The sequence below is a fragment of the Urtica dioica genome, chromosome 7 (genome assembly GCF_054948205.1).
Source record: "Urtica dioica subsp. dioica isolate 48M chromosome 7, U.dioica_male_clone48M_v1_H2, whole genome shotgun sequence".
In the NCBI taxonomy this organism is placed as follows: domain Eukaryota; kingdom Viridiplantae; phylum Streptophyta; class Magnoliopsida; order Rosales; family Urticaceae; genus Urtica; species Urtica dioica.
The window spans coordinates 43,179,179-43,195,163 of NC_142762.1; the positions used below are offsets into that span (position 1 = coordinate 43,179,179).

The following is a 15,985-nucleotide window of genomic DNA, read 5'->3' on the forward strand; positions in this document are numbered from 1 at the left end:
CGTATAAAAAAGATTTTATGAAAGATTTTTTATTTTGCTTTAAAATTAAGGTGTGATCTGGCTTCCGTACATACCGCAGATTATATAACCGTTGGTAATTGATTATTTTATTATTAGAGTAAAATCACCGTCGGATCAACATCTAATCTAACGGCGAGGAGAGAAAAGGGAAAGTTAATTGGACGCCAAGTTTCTTGTGCTATATAAAACATCACCGGCGTGAAATGACAATCTAGGGTTTTACGGCACCGTTTCAGCTCGTTCGTTCCCAGCCATTCCCTCTCTTCCCCGTCGCCAAACCTCGACGCGGTCGCCGGAATCGCCGTGACCTTAGCAAGAAGCTCGCCGCTCCTCAAATGTTCCGATAATGGGCACTTCAATCTTCTGCCGAGACTGGAGTTGGTGGTGTCGATCTGCGGTGTGTCCGGAGACCAGGTCGTGCCACCACCACCAGATCTCAACCCGTCCGGCGAGATTCTGGTCAGCGCTCTAGAGGCGGTTATCGGGCGGTGGAGAGCGAGATTGGCTATGAGTGGGTACAGCAAGTCCCTTGACCTGTCCCTTCGTATGTTTTTGCTAATTCTTTCTGAAATTCCTTCTAATCGTAGATTTGTTGTTGCGTGTTGATCCAGGGTTTAGATGTCTTTCTGTATTTGTATGAAAGGACAACGAGTAATGTTGAGATATAAGAACCATTGTCATCATCGAACAAAGGAAGTTGTAAATAGGGAGTACTTTTTTTTTTCTTTCTTTCTGTCGCATATTTAAATTCTTTTCTTTTTTGCTCTTTGTGTATTTGTTTCTAACCCGATATCCTTACACAGGCTTCGCGAGAGGAATCGAGTCATTTGGCTCGTTCTCTATGGCGACTGAGATCGATGTGCTTTGTAAGGAAGGTTGGAATTGAGAAAGAAGGCAATCTCGAACAAGAAATTGAAGCCTAGCCGAGGGACAGGGGTCTTTCAACACTCGAGAAGACCACTGGTATATGTGAACAATATCTTGTTTTATTTACTAATTTTTACAAGCGGCATTATTGTGAATGATTTTTTACTTACCTTTACCAATTGTCTCAAGGAAGGGCAAACTTGAACTCCCATTGCACAGAGCTGGAGCGCGTTATCGAAGAGGTCACCGGTCTCCCACAGTTGACTGCTCACTGAAGTTCGTCTGATTTGACGATCATACCCCGGAATCAACATCGCCAATGCACTCAAGAACCTAAATTGATCTTGGGTGACTCTCAGGTTAGTATATAAGACATTATCCAATCCATGACAATGTATCTATTATCATATGTAATTGACACTTTGCTGAACATCCCAGGCATAGGAATTGAGGCTTTTAATCCAAGTTTTTTATATATTAAAAGCTCCGTACTTTTTCGGTGTGTAGGTATATCGTGTAGAAGGAACACATTTGATGGTTTGAGAGACCTAGTCAAGAGCACTTATGGGAGCTGTGACCTGCAAAAGGTATGTGAAACAATCATAATGTCAGAACTGATGTGAAAATTTCTGTTTGTTTAGTGGGGGTTTTCTTGTTACAGATGAAAACAAGGCTTAGAGTTAACTACAAGGAGATGTCTATGCCTTCAATGATTCATGAAACTTTGAAATCTGTGGTTTCACAGTACAATGTCGGACAGCTTAATTACCGAGAGTGAGGTAATCTGCAAAAGATAAGAAGTATATACTTTTTATTAGAATTTTGAAACACAATGTAAGGAACAGTTGTTCATTGAGGGACAGAATGTTATCCATGCTGGCGGATTTTCTAATCTCTCTCAAGATTCAAATTTAATCAAAAGGTCGACTGTGCTTCTTGTAGATCATGGATAGGTCTTTTGAAAACGAAGGTCCAGTTTGACTAGGCCAGCCTCCTCAAGGACAGAGCGTGATTAGGAATCTCATTCAGATTTTGAGAAAGTTTGTTCATATATTTATGTGCTCGAACTCTGCTCGTTTAATAGCCAGGTCATGGTTCATCACACCAAGGGAAGAAATGTATTCTTCTCTTAACACTCTGTTTGTTGTCTTTGTTTACGCACTCATCTTCTTAACCCAATATATATGTTTTGTTGCATATTAAGATAAGAGATGACTATATAAAGCACTGAGCTTCACATATGCAGTTATTTTTTAAAAAAGTATTGTGCTTCATCTCACAAAAGGAGTTCACAAGCACTTTTCACTCCTCATTTCAAACAAAAATAGCTGCATTTTATTTTGGGGCCACAAATTCCTTCTGAGATTTTTCGTGAACTAACTTCTGAAAAAAAAAAAAAGTATTCGTTATAAATATGAATATCAAGCAAGACTATTCTCTTGTACTGTCTGTTTTTAATTATCTGATTATTTCTTTCATTTGTTGATATCTCAACGGACATGTATCACATAATTTACAAACATATTGGTAGATGTGTTAGATATTACATGGTTCAAATTTATGTACTATAAGGCCTAGGCTTTAGACCATTTGCCTGTTGCTAACATTGGATTATTTTATTTTTTTTTTGGAAAATTGCTAACATTGGAAGGAATCTTACTTTTACTGTTATCATTATGCCGAATAAATACCCGATATTATACTCTTGGACACTTTGTCTTTCTTTTCTAAACAATCTGTGTAGTCGTTGCGTGGTTAATTCATCACGGTGGTGGTGAAGACGCAATAGAGCAATTCTCTCGTGGCGGGAGATCTGGCCGGAATGGGAGATTCAGTGCAAAGCAGGTTGGAATCTCATCTGAAACTATCTTTTTGGTGTTCTCGCCAGCTTTTGCATGTCAATATATCTTTCAAAGCTTTCAGAGATTTATCAACTGTCTCACTAACTAACCTTAGAATAAGGATTAAGGATTTTAATTCCGCTGGCAGGATCACATCACTCAATTCCAAAAGGCCGAAATAGGTTAGATTTTCAACTCCTTCATCTTTGTAGATTTTTTTAACATATACAAATAACACTAAAGCTAGGTTGGATGTTTTCCCTTTTGATTGAGCCGAAGCAAATGTGTAGAATACAAATTTGTTGTGATCGCCTCTGCGTATGGGACAAATTCAAAGTCTATACATGAAGTTATATCGAAATAACACATATTAGAAAGAAGAAATAAAAAACATGAATGGGAACCAGGGTGATAGAAAATTGTGTTTCCTTTTCATAGAACAAGAAACTCTGGCCTCACTTAATTATCCATAAACATCTCTCCACACGGCAACATTTATAAAGTCATGGTTACATAGGTGTGTGTTGTGTGCTCAATATCTGAACATCCGTGTCTCTTGATTCTATTATGTTGTAGTTTATCTATACATATATATTTTGTTGCCTCTTTTTTAGTTTGAGCGCTTTGATCTGAGCTAAGTCCTTCTTGATCTCTAATTTATTTTTTTCTTCTTTCCTGGTGTTATTGTAGCACCAACTATAACTTTACATTGATGTGTTTCCAGCTACTTCATTTCTAGGAAGAATAAACTGCATCATTTCTCTTATGCCTTGATGACTCAGTTTCTTAATGTGCTTTAATACTTCTACTTTGAAGTGATTTTGGTGCCCTTTTACTTTTATATTTTGTTGCCTCTTTTTAGTCAGAGCGCTTTGATCTGTGTTAGTCCTAGTCGATCTCTGGTTCATTATGTCTTCTTTCCAGATGTTATTGTTGCATTCAATAATAGAATTCAACATCAATGCGTCTCCAGTTTTATTTTGAGCAAGATGTGTATAGTACTGAATTATTTCTCTTGTGCCTCGACAACTCAGTTTCTTCAGGTGCTTTGCTACTTCTACTTTGAAGTGATTTTATTGTCATTTTACTTCAAAATCTATAATACGATATGTTGTTTGTCACAGTAATTGGTTGTGCTGTGCTCAAAATAGATACACTGTTATCCGCATTCATGATTCATCAAGGATGAACACTGAGGATGGAAAGAATACACAACGAGGAGAAAAACTGTAAGTTCTAATAGCCCAAGGTCTCTCTATCTCAATTTGTTTCAAGTATTCTATATTTTTGAAGCTATGCGATGGTGTTGATTCTTCCAAGGCAAAGACCTGGACCTTTATGCCTCGAAAAAACTGATACGGGGCTCATCTGCTTCTGCTGCAATACTCACACATGATGATTTACGTGAGAAGCTCTCTCCGACCATCCGCTGAACTCGATGAGACGATGAACAAAAAAGACAAAAAGAGTATAAGGTCCATTATCTCTCGCTTCTTCACGAAAGCACCTTGGACGATCAAGATCGCATCCTCCAAATCCTTTGACTATATAATCTTATAGAGGCTCAAGCCGAGGCTAATCGGCTGATAGTCTCTGACATGCCTTGAACTAATCTTCTTTGAAATATAGGTTTCTTTGGAGATGTTATTGATAATCCCACTGTTCCGAAACTCTCTGAAAAAACTCAGATTAAGTCCTCTTATAACACCTCCCAGAATGATTGGTGGCATGCCATCGAAAAGGTATTGAGACCCAAAGACCGCTTCGAAGACCCAAACTAACTCCTCGGCCTTAGCCGCCGCGATGTGAATCAGTTCTGACATAAACAATTCCTTGTTGAACGAAGTGATCTCTGTTGTTGTGATCGACTCATCTTTTCTTTCTTTTCTTTTTTTTTAAGCTTCCAAATAGAATTACTCGCCTTCTCGACCCATATGTCAAAACCAATTCCTTAAATCCTGTGTTGGATTTCATGTGTAAGCTTGTGATGATGACTAAATATGTCCTAAAGGTGATCATGTCTAAGAAGAATGTCGTTGGATTTTGATTTAGAAGTCAATCTATATGTGTTTGTATTGATGTCATATTTATAATGAAATACTATAATAGTATTTGTGGTTGTTTTACGCAAGTTTTTTTAGGTCTTTTCTTATGGCTTGTTTTTTTCTTTTCTTTTCTCAATTGTGATATGTATCGGCTGCTAGTTTTGTTTTTCGTGATCTCAATATTTTACGGAGTGGCAGTTTGTTGGAGCACTTTACTTGCTAAATTTGTAGTCGAGTTAAAAAAAGTTGAAGTAGATCAAGGATTCGTTGCAAATCAAATCAGGGCCAATTATTATTATCATTGGTGGTTGATCTGTAATTTAGGAAATGGCCACCCGATGCATGGACTATAGCCCTCTAAAATACACGTGATGTTATTGTGACCATAGATTATTTTGCGAAAACAAAATTTATCAAAATAATATTCGACTCAAAAGTTAAAACTGAGATATAGAACAATGAATGAGCTTTGAAGAATATGGTGATTGAGAGTTGTGAGTAGTATCCATGGAAGGGTTGGTTTATGCATTGGGGGTCGTTCGAACAATTCATCTTTGCTTCAAACAGTTCAAAGGCTTCCCGACTTTAGAGATCACAATTTCGTACGTATTTCTCTAAGGAATGTGTTTCTTTTAAGATCAAATTCATAAGGCATGTCTTCATGACCGTTATGCCCTATGTTAAAGGCTCTGTTTGACATTGATTATTAAGCTAGTTTTTAATTTTTTCTAAAAGTTAAATTATATTTAATTATTTGATAAAATTATTTTATTTTTAATTAAAAATTTAAAAATTATATTTTGAAATTTTTTGGACGTGGTTTTTGCCTTGTATTTTTTTTCTTTCTTGACTTATTTATTCTCTTACTCTTAAGTTTTAATTCTAATTATCTTTAGATTTTTTTATCAAATAATTTTTTGATATGACAAAAATTTATAATTTAATTTTTACAATCTATAAACATCCACTTTAATATATTTTAATTATTACTTATATTTTATATAAATAATTATTACTAACAAATATTAATATATAAATTATCAAACAATAAATCTGCTTTTGCTAATAGTTATAAATATTTTACAACAGTTTATCAAACACTAATCTGCTTTTGAAACCAACAATTTTTTGTTACAATAGATCTATTTTTTTTTTTAAGTACTAGCCATAGATTGGTATGTTCCGATGAACTTGACCGTTGGGCATCTGTTTCCAAGGCCATTGCTGGTTGACATTGAAGGACATGCAGGCGGTTATATGGGCCTCTTCTAAGTATTAAGCCCATCGTGTGAAAATGGTCCATTAATATTTCTAAGAAAGGACTATTTATAATTAATTTGCAATCCTGCAATCTAAAAATGTCAACTTTGGGATTTTTTTTTTTTTTTTTTTTTGCTTTTTATATGTATCAGTCAGCTACTTGTGAGTTATAGTTTATATAACTCTCTTTGTTGTTTTAGTATTTATAAGAGGTGTGGGTTCCATCTAAAATCAAGCTTGGTAATTAGAGTAGTAATCCAGATTAAGATCGTAATACCCAGTCGATGTGAGACTATCATTGATAGTATTTAATTTCAAAAATACAACACATGCACTTGTCCCCATAACAAAGTCAAGCGTTCTAATTGTATAATTCTATCGATCTGATGCCTTCACAATATCTCTTTCATAAGCGATGGCTTAAATATTTCCATATTACATGCAAATTTTTAAATCATTCATGCATAACAAAGTCCTGATAGAATAATAAACCGAATTAAAAAAATGACGCCATCACAAGCTGGCAGCAACGTTTTCCTCGAGAAAAAATAAATGCCAAAAACAAATTTTAAGACCCACGGAAAGCTGAAAACGACAAGTGAAAGCAATTTTGTATTTCTATTTAACTAATTAATACTTCCCGAACCCAAATAGAGAAAGAAAGAAAAAATCCTCTCTCTCTCTCTCTCTCTCTCTCTCTCTCTCTCTCTCTCTCTCTCTCTCTCTCTATTCCGTTCAATGAGAAAGACAAACAATAATGTCGAGAAACATGAACAACTTATTCAAAAAAAAAAAAAATTGAACAACACTCCAATATTATATATACTTGGAGCAAAACAAAAAAAAAAAGCTAACAATATTATACATAAGTTGTTGATTTAGAATCGGTGTCTAGTATCTGCCACATGAAATAATATACTTTCAACATTGATATTTAGTTCCGTAAAAAAAATGATATTTAGTTACTATATGAGCTATAGGGTCATCGTTACGTTAGAAGAAGAAAAAAAAATACGAACGTAAATTTATGTTCGCGCATACCAGTATTATTTCATGCATGGTATACCACACTATTTAGAAAGATTCATTATATATGGAATGGAAACCGGTAAGATAACAAGTAAATTAAATTAATGCATTACTATATCAAATTATATTATTCTTTTGTCTCTCGTTATTTTTCCTATCAATATATACAAAATATGCCCCCTCACAGTCAATCTCTTTCTTTTGAATCTTGTCACAAGATCATATAGCCAGTAAAATTAGTATCTCGCTCTTACATAGAATAGAGATATCATATATAGTATAGAATATACAATAATGTCGATATATAACTCTATCTTTCTCTCTCTCACATGACAAAATAAAAATTAGTGATGATGGGTTGGGCAGCATTGGGGACCGACCAATTTCTTGTTGCTTTTTTCTATTTCAGAAACCAAGACGCAATGCCAGAATATCTAGGTAAAATAAGCAACAGTCTAAAAATTCCTATATTTTTTAATTATATGAAACCTAATTATTTAGCAGGAGAAAAAAAAAAGTATATGTCCACAGTCCACACACATGACACAACATCTATAAAAATATATTGAATTTGAATTATATTATAAGGAAGGAATATAAAGAACTGTTTTCTATAAAGTTTCTCTCTGCAAGATATTAATCACTGAAATGTGATCCAATTGCTAACTCAGTGGACAGATTGGAAAAGTTGTTTTTTTTTTTCCTTTTCTTTTTTGAAGAAAAATCTTTTATTTATTTTCCTCTTTCATCTAAGATGTTAAAAGGCCATAATCAACCTCTTATTATTATCATCTAGGCCATATCATATCTTTTTTTTTTCGATCTCTGTGTGGGAAATCTAGCTTTATTTCTACTTTTTATGGCATAGGAAAGGTGGTGGCCAATTGCAGATGGTGGTGCGATGATTTTAATAATATGCGCAGATAAATCAAGCAAAAAAATTCTACATGTGTACATATTTGATCTTATGTAGTTGATTGGTGTTACAATAATTATTACTGTTTTGAACAGTGGAAAAAAAAAAAAAAAAAGTTATATTGAAGGCATTGGAAAGAAACAAAGGAAAAGACAGAAAGTGAACATCAGAGCAAGCATGTTGGCTTAGGCTGTGGTGTAGGATGGATGGAGAGTTTGAAAGAAATCCTTTCCTCATCCACATCTCTCTCTCTCTCCTCTCTCTCTCTCTCCTATAAGCAAGCACACATACAAAGACTCATACATCTTATTACAAGTCTTCTCTTATATATGGATACAAAGACTCATACATCTTATTACAAGTCTTCTCTTATATATGGGAATTGAGATTGTCTATTAGTACGCTTTTTTATTTCCTTTTGAAGCTCCTTTGAGTTAAAATTGGCAATTAACAAGCTTCTAAGAGGTGTTGGCTCACTATCGGAACTATATATCCTAGAAGGTTTGGTATTATTCTCCTTAATTTGTATATATAGTTCTTAATATATTCCTTTATCATCTTTCCCTTTTAATTTATCTGTCTTTCACAAATTTATACATGTATATATATGCTCTTCCTTTCTAACCTTTTCCTCTTGTTTTTCTCTCCCTCTCTCTCTATTTTTTTTTCTTCTTAAAGGAAATTCGATTTCAAAGAACGTTGATGTGAAGGAACAGTACACGAAAATCGGGAACAAGCCATTGGATTCGAGCCAACAAAAAAAAAAAGAGAAAAGGAAACATATGGCTAGCTTAATTATCAGAACTTTTGAAGGCGCGAGTATTAATTAGGGTTTTCTCAGCAGCATAGTACAATCGTTCTCTGCCAGCTCATCAGTTTTGTGTCATCGACGAAGCACAGATCAAGAATTTCCTGATCCTGATCTGATCACATCAGTTCAGCACATACAAAGGAAGAGAATAATCATCATCATCAGAAGAAGAAGAAGGAAAGAAAGAGAGAGAAAACAAAATGATGAAGGGTTTGATAATAGACGACAACACGTCCAACTTGACTTTCGCGTCCGGTCATCATGATGAGATAATAAGCGCTTCTTCAAGCTCAAGAAACGACCTTTCCATGGCTCATCATCTCTACCCTCCTCTTCCTCAACACTCTTCAACTTCAACCACCACTCATCCCCCACCTCCGCCGCCAAATCCACCGCCTTCCAAAAAGAAACGAAACCTCCCAGGAAACCCAGGTCAGAATATATATACCCTAATTATACATATACATATATATACAGATAAGGTGGTGGTAGTGATGTATATATATATGTGGTGATGACATCAGACCCAGAAGCGGAAGTGATAGCTCTGTCTCCGAAAGCACTGTTGGCGACGAACAGGTTCGTGTGCGAAGTATGCAAAAAAGGGTTCCAGAGGGACCAGAACTTGCAGCTCCACCGGAGAGGGCACAACCTGCCGTGGAAGCTGAAGCAGAGGGCGAACAAGGAGGTGGTCAAGAAGAAGGTCTACGTGTGCCCCGAGGTCACGTGCGTCCACCACGACCCCTCACGTGCCCTGGGAGACCTCACGGGCATCAAGAAGCACTTCTTCCGAAAGCACGGCGACAAGAAGTGGAAGTGCGACAAATGCTCCAAGCGCTACGCCGTCCACTCCGACTGGAAAGCCCACTCCAAGATCTGCGGCACCCGAGAGTATCGCTGCGACTGTGGTACCCTCTTCTCCAGGTATGCCACGTGTCATCTACATAATCATCATGTTTGTGTATTATTAATACTGCATGCTCATCTTGAGTGCTTGGTTCTACTTCTTCTTCTTCTTCTTCTTCGCCAGCCATCTCAATCACTTCTCTTCACTACCTATATAAATTGTTGACCTCTTCCTCTTGTATGCTATATATGCACTAGTGTTCGGCTGGTTCTCATTTCTCTCTGAGAGAGAGAAGAATATTCCTGTGTTTTTATAAGGAGTATATATATATATATATATATATATATATATATATTGATGATCACATGATTTTTTTCTGTAGAGAGATTAGCTAGCTAGTCTTAAAGGAGGTAAATTGTAGATAGTGGGATAAAGAGAGCTTTTGATAAGCGGTAATAACACATATGGCTAACGACGTAAAGTGATTGTTGCGACACATGTGTTCATATGTATTGGTATTTTTTAATGGATTACACCTGCTATATAGCTCATATATATATATATACATAATATGTCTCATGTAGACGTGTCCACGACTTAGAAAGAAAATACAAAAAAAAGGTGGTCGACATGTGAGCGAGAGCCAGGAGGACAGAATAATGCTAACCCCACATTTTTTTTTTTTTCAATATGATGTGTCGTAACTCGTAAGTCACGAACATGATATAATTAAGTATAGATTTTTATTTTTGTGTTTGGAATATTGGAGATATTAAGTGTCTTTGTTTGCTTTTGTTTTTGGGAATACATACAGGAGGGACAGCTTCATAACTCACAGAGCCTTCTGTGACGCTTTGGCTCAAGAGACGACAAGTACGACCACCAATCTCACTGCCAGAGCAATCACTGCCTTTAACAACAACAGCAATCCACTTATCTTCTCATCATCCTCACCGTCACAGCAGCTAGTACTACAGTCACAGCTCGACAGCCAGCTGTACGGTCTCAGCTCGCTGGTCAAAAGAGAGCACCAAGACTCGGTAGTAGTCAACGCCGTTCCTCAGTGGCTAATGTCATCATCACAGCCACCATTATTCTCAACCCATCACAGCAACAGCAACAACAACAACAACAACACTAACGTTGGTCTAGTGGATCACCAATCGTTCATGCAAGGACTGACTCAAAAACCTAATAACCCTAGCTCATCACCTTCGGTCAACATGAACACTCCGATCGTCAACCAACAGTCGGCTTTCGCTTCGGCCACAGCGCTTCTCCAGAAAGCGGCTCAAATGGGCGCCACTATGAGCTCAAACAACAACAATCGATCTTCGTCTTCTTCATCATCGTCCCCGTTTCTCGGCACGAATTCCGCGGGAGTGATGACAAACTCTGGTGGCCAGAATAGTATGATTCTGATGGAGGATCCGAACGCTCTCGGCCTCCACTACGACGTGATGGGATCTTTTGGAGGGAGTCATGAAAACGGCTTTCTCGAGGCTCCTCCGGCGAAGTCTGCTCGTGACGATGGGTTGACCAGAGATTTCTTAGGGCTCAGGAGTTTTCCGAGGACGGAGTATTTCACCATGGCTGGCCTTGATCACCATCGTCAGTTGAACTCCTCGGCGAGTTTCGGAGATCATCATGATCAGCAGAAAAATCATGATTATGAAGATCCTCAGCAAACGCCTTGGCAAGGTTAGGTCAAAGATGGATCGCGAAGTACTGGATCTACGTTCAATTTGTTTATGGAATCATTAATGCTGATCTAATAATGGTCAATTTAGTATCAAAGAAACTAAACTGTGAACTATAAACTGTGGTAATCCACAGCTAGCATGTATGTAGTTTTTTTTTTTCTTCTCAAAATAGATACTAGTAAGTTCTTAATATGATCATTTTCAGGAAGCTTGTAAGTTGTAATGACTAAACAAGACTATTGAGGCATTTTTTTTTTATCATGGTAGAGCTGTATCGTCTCGTGTAATTTTTTTTTTTTCATTTTGAATGGTGTTGAAACGTGCATGTACACGTTCTTTACGTTAGATCAGTAATCACACCAAATTATTATATAACAGTGATAAATTCCGTTTTAGTGTTGATGTACGAAATTGTTAATCATTTGTTTTACTTTGAACCTGGTGTCTAGCATGCCTTTTTTTGGTGCAACTACTGTTATACAAAATTGTTTCATAGAATGTGATTTTCATGCTTCGTATAAGCAACTAGTGTCGTTGAATAAGTGTGTTGATATATATATATATATATATATATATATATATATATATATATATATATATTATAATGTGTTTTTTTTACATGAATTAGTAATTTATTCGATAAACTACGAGAAGAACATAAGACGACGAATTTTGCGTTTGTCGATCCGGATATGGTTTCTCCGGCGACTTTTGAAAGTAATGATGAAATAGAGCATTATGATGAACCGATAGGACGCGGGAAAAATATTTTGCATAGAGTTGAGGTTATGATTCCGAATCAATTGCTACTCATGCCTTTTATTCATTTGTAAGTTTTACTTTTACTATGTATAGTATATAAAGTCATGTTCTTGTATAGTCTTGACATGATATTTGTAAAATTATTTTTTTTATAGGTGTCATTGGACACTCGTGATGATTGATGCTTCAAATAAGATGGCGTTCTATTTAGATCAGTTGAATCTCAATAAAGTGCCAGATGATATAAAGACCATCTTTTTCTTGTAAGTATTAAGTAAAAAAAAATTCCATGCATAGGTAAAAAGATAATAACTATATTGTATTATATTATGTGTAGGGCGGAGTTGGACTTGGAGTATACGTGGAAGATAATAAGGGTACGTATTATAACTTAAAATTATATATTATTAAATGTGTAGAATTATAATTTCAATTAGGTACCGAAACAACCGTCGACCGTCGAGTGTGGATATTTCGTCCTTATGATGATGAGAGACATCATTAAATTCTCGAGTTTTCAAAATTGCATCAAACTTGTAAGTATTATAATATAAATATTTATATATAACTAAAATGCTAATTTCTAATATATTATTTTGTGTATATTTCTTAGTGGCGCAACCAAGACACATACAATCAAGTGGAAGTCGACGAGATTCGTGAAGAATGGTATCAAGTCGTTATGGATAACATTTCTAAGAGAAACAATGAAGCCATAGTTAGAACTTTTGAATTTGGTGATGGTGTGAGTCAAAGAACTTTTGTAGACTTTGGTGAACTTGTGAATCATACTTAGAAATGTGTTTGTCTAGCTTAGACACTTTGAAGAATTTATGGTATATGGATAATAAAACTATAATGGTTTTTTGTTGTTGTAGTTGATTTTTGTTGTTAAAAACTATATTTTGTTGTTATGTATTACAATAGATTAGTACTGTTTTTATGTCTCTTAGGTGCACGAAATAATCGGCTAAATTTTTTTTGGTATAATATTTTTAAATTAAAAAAAATATATTTGATGGCGTTTAATTGAAAACCGTCATCAAAGTGTAAATGGCGCGACTAAATGTCTCGTGCGAAAATTTGAATATTCGCGTTCGCGTGAAAAGTTGAATGTTCGCGCGACTGCTGACATGGCAACACTTTTAATGGCGTTTAAAAAATGAAGGTCATTAAATGTCCTAACTGCACGTCGTCACATTTAATCACGTTTTTTTTCGTTCAAACGACATCATAGACTTTTAATGGCGTCTCTTTTAATAGCGTTTATAAATTACCATTATATCTATTTAATGACGCATTTTAAATGCCATTACCATCTCCACTCCATCTCTATTTTTCATCTCTATTTTACATATTTACATCAGTGAACAATATTTTGTATCTGCACTCCATCTTTATTTTACATATTCTTCAAAGAATATTCTAAGTATATCATCTCCCACTATAATTTTTTATAATTGAGTTTTAACCCATTATTGTTTTTATATATTACAAATTTTACCAACACCATTAATTTTGTTCATATTAGTCCAAATACATAGATATTATTAATAATATATCAAAAAATTTAAAAGAAAAATATTCATTAATTAAACAAATATGATAATATATTAATTGAAAATATAGTACATAAATTAAAATATTACATTTCATTAATTATTCATTTAGATGACGACACATCTGGTGGTTCGTCAACTCGACCAATTGGGGTGAAAAAGGCAAAACTTAAGAGAAAATTGCACCACGAGGCTTCAGCTAGTGAAAAAATTACAAAGAGAACGCGATGACGAACTAAAAGAGTTATTGAAACAGAGCAACCATCAAAAGTAAACACAATTAGAAGCTTTGCAGCAACAGCTAGAAATTGGACGTCGTCGCTTGGAAATGAAAGCGAAAGACATGGAGCTCAGAAAGAAAGATATGGAGATCGAAATCATGATACAAGACTCAAATACTATTTCTGATTCACTTCGACGTGCTTATATTATTCAGGAACAAGCACGTATTACACATAAAATATATGAGGAACAACTACAACAATCTGATATTTATAATTCCACGAATGTGTTTGAGACAATATTTGATAATATTGGAGGTTCTGGAAGTAATTTTTCGAGCTGTTAGACTTTCATACAGGTTTAAGTAGTTTGCTTTTATTTATTGTGTCTTTAAGTTTTTATTTATGTCTTGATTTTTTTTTTTTTTTTGTCTATGTAGTATTGTGACTTAAGTTTTTCAATTATGTAATTTTTAATTGTCTTGATTTTTTAATTGTCTATGTAAAATATTGTTTGTTTTTAATATAATAATTTTTAGAATACACTAATTTACAAATAAATACATAATACATATAAAGTATTAAATTGTTGTTATAAATTAAATTTTGAGTTAATAATACAATTTTTAAAAATTTTGGGTAAATATAGAGATGAAATAGTGAAGAATATGAAGAAAAGAGATGTGTTTGAAGATGCATTATAATTTCATCTCTATCTCTATCTTCAATTTAGAGACACATTGTGGTTGCTTTTAAAAGTTTTTTTTACTAGTGATAGAGAAATATATTATATATATATATATATATATATATGTGTGTGCGTGTGTGTATATATTTTTAAAAGTTCGCATTGCGTGATAATTATATAGAACTTTGAACTTAATTTATTCCTTTATCGACTGATCAAGTATATAGAGCTGATCGCACTTTTGAGATTTACTTTTCACGGTTTGTCCACACGATCGTGGTTAGTAGCTAGGCTATCTAGGTTAGGATATGTTTATTTTTGTGTAACAATATACTAAAATAATAGTATATATGGTTCTTCGTTTTTCTCCTTTGCAATCATTTTTGGTCACTTTTTTGCACACGATTCAATATAGAAATAATATGCTAACGATCAATGAATATGATATTGCTCCACCTTGAACTTTTATTTTCCTCGTTAAATTAAAATTTTGAAGGACATTTAGAGCCAGAGAATATTTCGATAGGAGCGCATATCCTAATTCTAATTATTAAATTATTTACATGCGACAAAACCTTTTATATGTATCCATTTAAAAAAAAAAAAAAAAAAAAAGAGACTAAAAAGCACTATTGGACATGACTCTATTTAAAAATTAAGATTCGAGGAGAGTCGAGAGAATAATATAGGTAATAGTTCTAACACTTAGTATCGAATATCTATACGAATTTGTGACTTCACAAATAAAACAATGTGCGATACACAATTCTCACTTTCTCGTTACTCTCAAATTTGGGGTATTTAAATGATTGGACCGATGGATCTCGTTTTGTGCTGAAATTAGTTCTATCAATTAGTGATAAGAAAACGGTTAATATAGTTACGTGAATAGGCATCGTTCTCTGTATCCTTCATGGAATAGTCACGGTTATCACATAGCTCCGACTCTTGCCTTCTTGGATTCCGACATCGTTGAAGCTACGATAATCCTCAAAGATATCAAGGTGTCTCATTTGCACAACATTAAGATGTCTCAATCTTCTGTACATCTGCCTTTCGGTTTTGAATCTTATCATAAATTTGTTTTGTTAAACATACATTCAAGGTGATATTTATCACGGCTTGAAGAGTATAGATTCATAAAATAATATAAGATTAATACAAAGAAGATTTAGATTTTTGAACAAATTTTTTAAATTCAACATAAACAATTAGGGCTCTAGTTCGTAAATTTGAAGAAGAATAAGAAGATTTTGACATTGATAATAATAATTGCAACCGCTGGTTTAAAAAAAAACATACAATTAAAATACAAAATATTAATAAATCATATATTTAATCGGAAATGACACGTACACACGACTTTTGAAAATCCATCAAGACATCAATAGTAATAGAGACGGTAAGAGATGAAG

General features: G+C 34.5%; 2 protein-coding genes and 2 long non-coding RNA genes across 7 annotated transcripts; all 4 read left to right on the plus strand.

Moving 5' to 3' along the window:
- The first annotated feature begins 262 nt into the window (after positions 1 to 262).
- Positions 263 to 2,244, plus strand: LOC149391846 (uncharacterized). Its single transcript, XR_016300037.1, has 5 exons — positions 263 to 532; positions 633 to 984; positions 1,078 to 1,247; positions 1,396 to 1,475; positions 1,550 to 2,244. It is a non-coding gene; the product is annotated as an uncharacterized LOC149391846 (long non-coding RNA).
- A 75-nt stretch (positions 2,245 to 2,319) lies between these two features.
- LOC149391847 (uncharacterized) lies at positions 2,320 to 4,827 on the plus strand. 4 transcript variants are annotated; one of them, XR_016300039.1, is made up of 5 exons: positions 2,320 to 2,733; positions 2,878 to 2,911; positions 3,654 to 3,772; positions 3,854 to 3,958; positions 4,050 to 4,827. It is a non-coding gene; the product is annotated as an uncharacterized LOC149391847 (long non-coding RNA). The 4 variants fall into 4 exon arrangements; XR_016300040.1 differs by having other exon boundaries at positions 3,703 to 3,772; XR_016300041.1 differs by lacking the exon at positions 2,878 to 2,911.
- A 3,295-nt stretch (positions 4,828 to 8,122) lies between these two features.
- On the plus strand, positions 8,123 to 11,669 carry LOC149391848 (protein indeterminate-domain 7-like). The gene is made up of 4 exons (XM_089620633.1): positions 8,123 to 8,480; positions 8,658 to 9,222; positions 9,315 to 9,714; positions 10,452 to 11,669. The coding sequence occupies exons 2-4, from the start codon at positions 8,991 to 8,993 to the stop codon at positions 11,341 to 11,343; spliced, it is 1,524 nt and encodes a 507-aa protein (XP_089476759.1). The 5' UTR covers positions 8,123 to 8,480; positions 8,658 to 8,990; the 3' UTR covers positions 11,344 to 11,669.
- Positions 11,670 to 12,032: 363 nt separating this feature from the next.
- Positions 12,033 to 12,898, plus strand: LOC149391849 (uncharacterized). The gene is made up of 5 exons (XM_089620063.1): positions 12,033 to 12,169; positions 12,258 to 12,365; positions 12,440 to 12,479; positions 12,540 to 12,638; positions 12,716 to 12,898. Exons 1-5 carry the CDS (start codon positions 12,033 to 12,035, stop codon positions 12,896 to 12,898), a joined length of 567 nt encoding a protein of 188 aa, XP_089476189.1.
- The last annotated feature ends 3,087 nt before the right edge of the window (positions 12,899 to 15,985 follow it).